General features: G+C 43.8%; 1 protein-coding gene across 1 annotated transcript in view; it reads left to right on the top strand.

Moving 5' to 3' along the window:
- Nucleotides 1-3,759, top strand: part of RAX (retina and anterior neural fold homeobox) — a 5,823-nt gene extending 2,064 nt beyond the window's left edge. The window contains exon 3 of the mRNA XM_088476533.1: nucleotides 1,143-3,759. Within this exon, the coding sequence (XP_088332659.1) occupies nucleotides 1,143-1,595 (453 nt within the window). The 3' untranslated portion in view covers nucleotides 1,596-3,759. The remainder of the gene's footprint in view (nucleotides 1-1,142) is intronic.
- Nucleotides 3,760-9,842: the final 6,083 nt, after the last annotated feature.

Genomic DNA, 9,842 nt, shown 5'->3' with positions numbered 1-9,842 from the left:
AATACTAACACACATTTATTTTCTATTTAACAACATCACTCCTTTGCTATCTGTAAACCCTACTTATCTTCATTTACACAATATAGCATTATATGTGCAGAAATTCTAGTAAATACTGCGTGTAATTAAAATAATGTAATCTATTCGTTTATTTATATACTATTATATCACTATTTATGTACTGTACGATTATATATTATTTATATACAATACCATTATATTGCTATTTATATACTAGACTATTATATTACTAATTATATACTGTTTACAATAATCTCCGATAAATGCATCTGTATGAGTATAGTCAGTTGTAACACATTAAAGGTTTTGCACTAAATACGAACTCCTAAAATGACAAATAATATAATAGACAATTAATTAGTAGTACTAAATTAAAAATATAATAATTAAAAATAATAATAATAAATATATATATTGTTGTGGACAGGGCTGAGCAATGCATAAATACACCGTCTGGTAAACTAAAACGAATATGTATCAGGGAGACAGTGGCTTCTGTTACTGATAGTTGTGTGATGCTGAACTGTGTACAAGAACTCCCGGTGGCGACAGGAAAATATCTCATGTGCATTATACGGGATTCGGTGCCCCGCACTGAGACGTCGGTAACCCGTGGGCAGTAGGCAATGACTTATACACAGGATGGAGAAATAAAGACGATTACTAAATTACAAATTATAGCAGATTGTTTTAATGTATATATATATATATAATATATATATATATATATATATATATATATCAATGTTATTTTATCTCAACACTATTTCTAATGTTATGCAAAGCTAGTCTACTCATTGACATAAATTACTACACATTTATAGGCTTGTTACTCTCAGGAAAAAAGTTTGGGGAAAGTTTAATCCCCTGTGGGGTCTGGCTCTGGAATGATTTTGTAATGGGTATTTTGTGTGGTTTTTTTTCTGTAAGACAAGCACCCTATAGCCTATAAGGTACAGTGTAACTACAAGTACCAGCATAACATGGAAGCTAATGGCTGGGACTTGTGGCTCTCCACAGTTTGCCTCTAGCTGTTGAATGAATATAAGACTATATTTAATATAGTATACTGCTACTGCAGGGCAGGGTACCAGACTTAGCCTCTCTCTGCTATTTTACAGGTCTGGTTCCAGAACAGAAGAGCTAAATGGAGGAGACAGGAAAAGCTGGAGGTGACCTCTATGAAGCTGCAGGACTCCCCAATCCTTTCCTTCAACAGGTCCCCCCAGCCTTCATCCTTGAGTGGTATCAGCACCAACCTGCCCCTGGATTCCTGGCTCACTGCCCCCATGTCCAACACCACAGCCTTGCAAACCCTGCCAGGATTCGTGACCACCCAGCAGAGCCTCCCTGGCAGTTACACCCCACCACCATTCATGAACACTACCCCTGTGGGCCATGCTCTCCAGCCCCTAGGGTCCATGGGGCCACCACCTCCCTACCAGTGTCAGGCCAACTTTGTGGACAAGTATCCCCTGGAAGAAGTGGACCCCAGAAACACCAGTATAGCAGCTCTCAGGATGAAGGCCAAGGAACACATTCAATCTATGGGCAAACCCTGGCAAAGCTTATAAAGGCTGGGCAGGCGCCCCACGGCGCAATGGACTCTTCAGACTTTACCAGTATGTGCCAAGCACCCAGCAATCAGTCCTCCCTCCACCCAGAGGCAGCCATAGACTGGGGTCCCACAGTCTCTTCACTGTACTTAGTTTCTGCATTTTGGATTTATTAACTGATTTCATGTTTACATCAACATCCAATTACAGGCAGGGGAGCTAATTAGGGACACTGTAGCTGTAAGCTCTTTAGGATAACCCATCTCCGTGACTTATGTATTTAAGTACATCAGAGGAAATAATTACAAGGCAGATGCTTCTTATAATTTAATGGTGTGTACATAACTACCCCAATCTTTGTGCCCAGGTATTGTCTCCTAGTGCAGGCTGCACTCTGCAGTGTGTACAGCATTGTGTATGCTGCTGTGTGCTTCTTGTGTCAGTATACTGAGACTGTGCTATACTTCCTAACACAACCTGGGATCCTGCCAGTGACCACCCTGACAGAGCTTTGCTACTTCTTGTTGCATATGATTTAAATGTGATAAATATCCTTCATTACCAGTTGTTACTAGGCCATTGTGTATTTTATTTGACAGTAAAAAGAGAAAATGTGAACTGTCTACTCGTTTTCTAGGTTTTGTGGAACTATAAGTACCAGCAAGTCCATTCCAGCCTCTAGCTTCAGGTAATCTTCACTTTAGCCAGAGAGGGACAATCTGTGTTACAGCTGAAGCAGTAGGACCACAAGTTTCAGTGAACTATTCCTACCTCTGTCTTAGGCCACTCAGTGTCTGTGTATAATGCTGTACAGATTGTTATCAGATTACAGTAAGTAGCCTATGTGGTCAGTGGCTTAGTGATGGCATCTTTACAGACAATAATGTCTACATTTTATGAAACAATATTATATAGGATCATGGTACATATACGTCTATGAACTTGCCAATAAATTCACTCTATATGCATTGTTATCAATCTTTGGGTCTATGTACTAAGCCTTAGAGAGAGATAAAGTGGACAGAAATAAAATACCAACCAATCAGCTCCTGTGTGTGTGAAAAATTACAATTAGGAGCTCATTGATTGGTACTTTATTTAAGCCCACTTTACCTCTCCCCAAGGCTTAGTGGTACCCAATTGAACACAGAGAGACACACATGCACTAAGCAATGCTTTATACTGTCTCAACTTTTCTTAAATGTCAGAACAGACAAGAACTCCTTTGTTGCTCATTGTTGTTGCCATATTGGCAAGAGAGTCTGTTACATGTGTTCAAAGTCACTGAAATTGATTGATGGGTCCAGTAAATTGATCTTATAATTGACTGTGATGTTTTTAGTGGCTTTCTCAGAAAATAAGGCATGGCATGGTAGTCGATATAAAATGGGCCTGGTTTAACTAATGGTGAGGTTAGTATGAAAGAGTGGAAACTCGTAAAAGTTAAAATAATATCCATTTAAATAATATTCACTTATAAACAGGCATTGTACATGTACTGCAAATCCAGAAAAGTGGATAGGAGATGAAGCACTATGCATGTGTCCATAAATGAGAACTAAGAATTAGGACCAGCACAAGAAAATGTGGGTTCCGCTTCACCCTACTATGGCTGTGCCCTGGCCGGATTCTGGCCTGAGAAAGCAAGCAAGCAACTCCCTGTCTGCAAAGACAGCCGTATGGATGGCTATTAATTGGACACATGTGGAGCAGACCTTGTTGCACCTCTAGCAAGCTGTACTGCTAAAATAAGTGGCTACATAATTCCAGAGTGCACGCTAATAAATGTCCAGCTTCCATAACATTGTATTGTGTGCCAGTCAGGTATGTGTGATTTAACATGGATTTTACAATGAAGTCTGCACCATCTGTATACTTCCTTTTTTCCGTTAGTTCCATTTCTGTTTCACATTTCACCACTGTTGCCATGAACTATTTATATTTTTTAGCTTAATAACCAGTTTCCTACATCCAAGTGCTGCATAGTCTGTTCATTCTGATAGACTGCGTAGAGGACGCATCGCAGGGTATAGTTGGCCACGAGTGGTGGCACACAAAAAGAGTTTTCATCTAAGGGTAACCTTTCGTAGCTTATGCCATGTACCAGCACTGTGTACCATAATTGCTTCCAAATGTTAATACTTGTATTTTTTACTGTGAATAAAAGGAAAAACTTTCCAGATGGCACATGACAGTTCCGTTTGTGTCAGGTTAGATTTGGTAAATACAAAATTGCATCATGCAAGTGCACGTATCAGATATGCCAACACATACGTGTAATTAAGTTACATATGTAACTCTGGAGTAGACCTTATAAGTAAGCTGTGTGTATGCCAGGGTAACTGTCATATATGTTACTGTCCTATCTGTACAACAGGGAAAGATATTGTATGTGGCAATGGTTCCCAAACTTTTTCGAATCACGGCGTCCTAGAGTATCAGCATTTTTTCCATGGCACCCCTGGGCCAAAAGCTTCTTATCGAGAAATTCCGCAAAAATGAAATAAAGTAAATTGTCCTTATGTCACCCTTAGGGTCAGTTATGTGGTGGGTGACAGAGCTGTGCTTCATTTTGTCCATATATTTTTTGATTGGCAGCCATGAGAACTGGTTTTGCTGATCACACCGACTAAAAATCATTTTCTTTGGTACTGGATCATGGACCAAGGCACCCCTGCAATTGCCCTGAGGCACCCCAGGGTGCCACAGCACACAGTTTGGTAACCACTGGTACAGTATATAATAAGATTATTATATACATGTGATACATTACACTTAAATTCTAAAGATATTAGAAATGAAAGGTCTTTGGGGAGTGTTCCGAACATGTCAAAGGACAAGACCATGGACCGTTCTATGCGATTCTCTGTAATACACTTTAATGTTGATTTATATAACGCAGCGTATTGCATAGTCCTATACAGAGATTGTATATTATTCACGTCAGTCACTGAGCATACAGTCTAAATTCCCTAACACAGAAGTGTAAGCATATATATTAGTCAGGGTTCCCCAGTTTTCTCTCACACCATGAAAAGATACTGGTTAATCACACGCACACACATGGACACATATAAATCTATATATCTATATATATATATATATATAAATAATCCAAAAAAGAATCGGCACTCAAGGGACACCAATGTATAGTAGCAAAAAATCAAGTGTATTTAACGCATTACCCTGAGTTAAATACACTTGAGCCCTGATTCAGAGCCGCTCGCTGCTGGCGGGCGCTCGCTCTGAATGTGGGCGTTTTTTTTTTCCCGGCCGCTCGCAAAGCTGTGGGAGACCACCCACAGTTTGTGCGAGAGGCCATGAGACCATCGTGATTGTTGCGACCATATGGCTTGCGATGAGACCCTGGGGTAGCGTCTAGCTGCCGCAAGTGGACTTCGTGCTCTAATAGCATAACAGTTGTGATGTCAGTCAGCCCTCCTACAAACGCCAGGCGTTCCTAAGGGAACGCCTGCGTTTGTCCGGCCACCCCCCCCCTACCCGCCCACAAAACTGGGCGAGCTGTCAATCAACATCAACAGCAACCCCGTCTTGTTGCGAGCCCCGTAGTGACTGAACTTCAGTCGCTCAGCGGGGCTCGCACACGCCGGATGCGGCACGTACGCAGTGGGCAACCATCAGGCCGCTTGCGAGCGGCTCTGAATCGGGCCCTTGGTTTTTTGCTACTATACATTGGTGAGTGCCAATTCTTTTTTGGATTCTTTATTTTATTCCTCTGATATGGCACTGGGACCAGCTGCGCTGTGAATGTAGGAGTGCCGGCAGTTTTGGAAGTATATATATACATATATATATAGATATATATAGATATACTGTGTAGATATATATATATATGTATATATATGTATACTGTATATATATATATATATTACACATGCCCAGTTTTTTGACAGAACCTAATATAACAATCCAACTTTACTTCCATGTTTGTTACATGCACAAGTACAAATAAAATCACCTTCTGGCCGGTCATTGGTGAGGAGCCATATTTGATACCATATTGCTTGTTCCCAGGATGATGAATATTGCTTTTTGAACCTTTTAAATATGGCAACCGGCATGGGCCCAGAGTGCAAAGGATTAGGGGGCCCCAGACTCAGGTTATGTAGTTGTCTGCCAAGTTAATGAAACTTGACTTTGAATATGAATTAGTTAAAATAAGAAGTTATACAATTCATCTACCAGACAGATTAAAATTATATATATATATATATATATATATATATATCTGTCTGACTCTCACTGACTGCCAAAACAAACACTGCCTCCAGGTAGTACGAGTGTACTAGCCAGCGGCAGCGTTTGTCACTGTGTAGTGCGGACCGCACTCCGTGTGGTCTGCACTACACTGACCACCCATGACTTGGACCACGGTCGGCGGCACCCCCTGTGCCACCGGTCCGATGGCGCCTAGGACATGAGCCCCGCTTGACATCCCTTAGTTACACCACTGCATCTATGGTAGATTATAACCCTTATCCTCACCATCCCCTAACCCACCCCTCCCGCAGCCTAACCCTAATCCTCCCCTCTCACAGCCTTACCCTAACCCCCCCTAGTGTCTAACCCTCCCCCTCCCCCTAAGCCTCCCCCTAACCCTAATACTTACCTCCTGTAATCTGTCTGCATTCTGACTGTCGGGATGCCAACTACATCCCATAAATACGTGTATATCTAATCTATATATAAAATCAAATGTCCTGACTGGGTTGGGTATGAGATGCTGGCATTCGGGATCACAGTCGTCAGAATGCTGACGCTGGCCTCCTGACTAGGGTACCATCCCGACGGCTATAGGTAAGTATTCTAACCTAACCCCTAACCCTTACTCCTAACCCTTCCTTCCCGGTGCCTAAGCCTAACCTGCTCTCCTAGTGCCTAAACCTAACCTCCCCCTACCAGCACCCTAAACCTAGCCCTCCCCCTTTAGTGCCTAACCCTAACCCTCTCCCTAGTGCCTAACCCTAACCCCTAATCCTAACCCACCCCTCAACCCCGCTACTTACCTTTGGGATTCTTGCGGTCGGGATGCCAGCGCCGGTATTTGGATAAGTGTTGGGCTTCTGGCGTCGGCATTCTGACTGCCAGCATGTTGTGATATTAAAAGTATTCCGTCCTGACTGGCTCACTGGCTCATCAACACCCAGCCTAAACCCCTGGACCTGGAAACATGAAAATTGGTGGAGTATAAGCCTTTCATGATGTAGGCATCCTCTAAGAAGGGATATTTCAAAAATTCAACTCCTAAGGGGGTGAAGTAGGTCTAAAATGTTTCCTCCCCTGTGCAATGTCCTGACTGACTGCCTCATTGTGGCTGCAGCACAGTTCAATATTCAAAAGGGGAGCCTAACTGTCACCCCAACTGCTGCCAAACGTCACTGGCAGTTGGCGTGGCTCCCCTATTTGTATAGTGAGGGTAGGGAATGTTCTAATACAGAAGAGACCAAAATGTGTCAAAACAGCAGTGAGAGGGGAATGTGTTACTACACAGATGAGGAAGGGGAATGTATTACTATAGAGGTGAGGGAAGGGAATGTTTTTCTACACAGGGGAGGGAGCGTAATGTGAAACTACACAGGTGAGGGAGGGAAATGTGTTACTACACAGGTGAGGGAGGGGAATGTGTTACTACACAGATGAGGTAGGGAAATGTGTTACTATACAGATGAGGGAGGGGAATGTGTTACTACACAGGTGAGGGAGGTATGTTACTACAGAGGTGAGGGAGGGAAATGTGTTACTACACAGGTGAGGGAGGGAAATGTGTTACTACAGAGGTGAGGGAGGGCGATATGTTACTACACAGGTGAGGGAGGGAGATGTGTTACTACACAGGTGAGGGAGGGGAATGTGATACTACATAGGTTAGGGAGTGGAATGTGCTACTCCATAGGTGAGGGAGGGGAATAATTTACTACAGGTGTGAGGCAGGGATTATATTTCTACACAGGTGGGGAGGAGAATGCTGAATGTGTTACAACATGGGCGAGGGAAGGAAATGTATGACTACAGAGGTGATGGAGGATAATGTGTTACTACAGAGGTGAGGGAGTGGAATGTGTTAGTACACAGGTGAGGGAGGGTAATGTCTTATTATAGCAGTGGTGAATTACTATAGAGGTGAAGGATTAATGTGTTACTGGAGTGGTGAGTTGGAAATGGAAAGACAATGGTGTATAAATGTGAGAAAGTACCGCAAAATATAAAAAGTAAGTGAAAAAAGTGTAATTGTGAGAGAAACACTAGATCAAAATTGTCGCACCATGGACTCTGGGTCTGATTCAGAGAAGGATGCAAATTATGCTAATGATTATGCAGGTGAGCGATTATCGGTAATCTGCGCATGGGTCTCAGTCGCACTGCTCATGTGTGAAGTTTCATTACCGTTGTCGCTCACAGGATTTATTTGCAAAGTGATTGACAGGCCAGGTGCATATCTATAATGGGTGCAGGGTGTGCGGGGAACACGGGTCCCAGGGTCCAGGGGGGCCCCGCACTGCACACACTGCACCCATAATAATACTAACCTCTCCGAAGTCCCACATCGGCACGGGCGTCCGGCACTGTAAAATGACAGGAAAATGGCCGCGGCGGCCATTTTCCCGTCGTTTGCGCATGCGCAGTACAGGAAAAATGGCTGTCGCAACCATTTTCCCGGTGACCTGTGCATGCGCTATAGACTCTGGGCACATTCTAGTGCCCAGAGTCTATAACTCCGGCGCTGGCCGCGCACAGCTCAGTGCGCTGCCAGCCATCGGGTGGAGAGGAGGGGGTCCATGTCGGAGACTGCACACGGGCTCCCTCCTGTCTAGAAATGCCGCTGTGACAGGCAGGGACCATTTGAGGATGGCATTGGAAGAGTGGCGACTCAAATGCAGGCGTGTCGCGATCGGTTTTGGTCCGTGTCTCTGCCGGCAATTGCAATCACGTATGCAGTAGAAATGGCTCCGTTGTCTCAGTTCCTGCGCTCATAACTCTGATAATTGAATGAGCTGAGTCTTTATACGCAGTCGCTTGGATTCACGAAGCCGTTGGTGGACGTCTCACTACACATCCCGGCGGTTGCAACATTTGCTTATTTCCAGACAGCCACTGCGTGCAAATCCGCAGCTGCAGCGGCATTAACGTACACCACTGTAGTCCTCTCTGCTTCTCAGGTTCTGCCTTGACTACCATTGACTGTCACCTACTCAAGGATCAGCTGCCACTTCCAGTTCTTCAGATGTTTTGGGCTCACCGTCTTCTGTTTTGAGTGTGCAGTCTTCTAGCATCTCCTTCCGCTGCCAGGGCTCTTCTTCCAAAGTCCCTGCGGCTGAAAAAAAGGATATTCCCTCCAGCACACTGCAATAATATCAGCAAGAATACTTGAATCCTACATGATAATAGTAATTCAGAGGGTTTAGTGGCATACATTTGCAAATATATGATTAAGCGCCGGGCCAGTGTCAAGGCTCCTCTATACCGGTGTCCCTAACATTCAGGGGTTCATGTCCAAGGCGCAGGGCACCCCAAAAGAATCCAGCCAAGGACCATCCTCAGGGCATCACACGAAAAGTGAATAAAAGTGATAGTGAAGTGTAAAGTATAGATGTGTAAAGGTAATCAATCAGTGTTAACATAATAAGAAATAATTAAAATGACATAAATAATAAACAAATAGAAAGGTGATGAAAAAGTATCTATGTGAATTAAGTGATGCCCTGAAAAAGGCCCAGCCAGAGTAACTCCGATGGTCCCACACCCAAACGCTCACCCCAAAATAATTAATGCTACCTAATAGTAGCACCCACTCTGGGTCATATAATTGCAAATTAATGTACTGTATAATATCAGCACATATATATAAGCAGAGAGTTGACTCACCTAGGAGGTACCCCAGAAACCACCATACGGACCAGCACATCCTCCCAGTGCTGGCTCCCTTCATGCCGCTCAGAACTGTAAACCCCGCCCTTTACAAGCACCTGTGCAATATCATTAAGCTGATGTGAGCGATCGCTATACTTTTATTTAAAGTCCTTGCAGCTGCCAGAGCTCTTTTCAAAGTCCTCCTTCTCCTCTCTCCACTGACAAACTGAACTGACTACCCTGCTTTGTGGCATCTAATATAAGAAGCCACGAGTGGGTGGTCTTGTGATGCGGCGAGCCCCGATTGGCTCACCACGGTTTACTCTGATTGGCTGCTTGACTGTGACTTTAGGATTGGCTGGCATCCAGCGCCAAATTCAAATTGCTGCGGCCCCA

The sequence above is a fragment of the Taudactylus pleione genome, unplaced genomic scaffold (genome assembly GCF_031769625.1).
Source record: "Taudactylus pleione unplaced genomic scaffold, aTauple2 ptg000189l, whole genome shotgun sequence".
NCBI classification, from domain to species: domain Eukaryota; kingdom Metazoa; phylum Chordata; class Amphibia; order Anura; family Myobatrachidae; genus Taudactylus; species Taudactylus pleione.
This window is presented reverse-complemented; position numbering and strand designations above follow the sequence as displayed.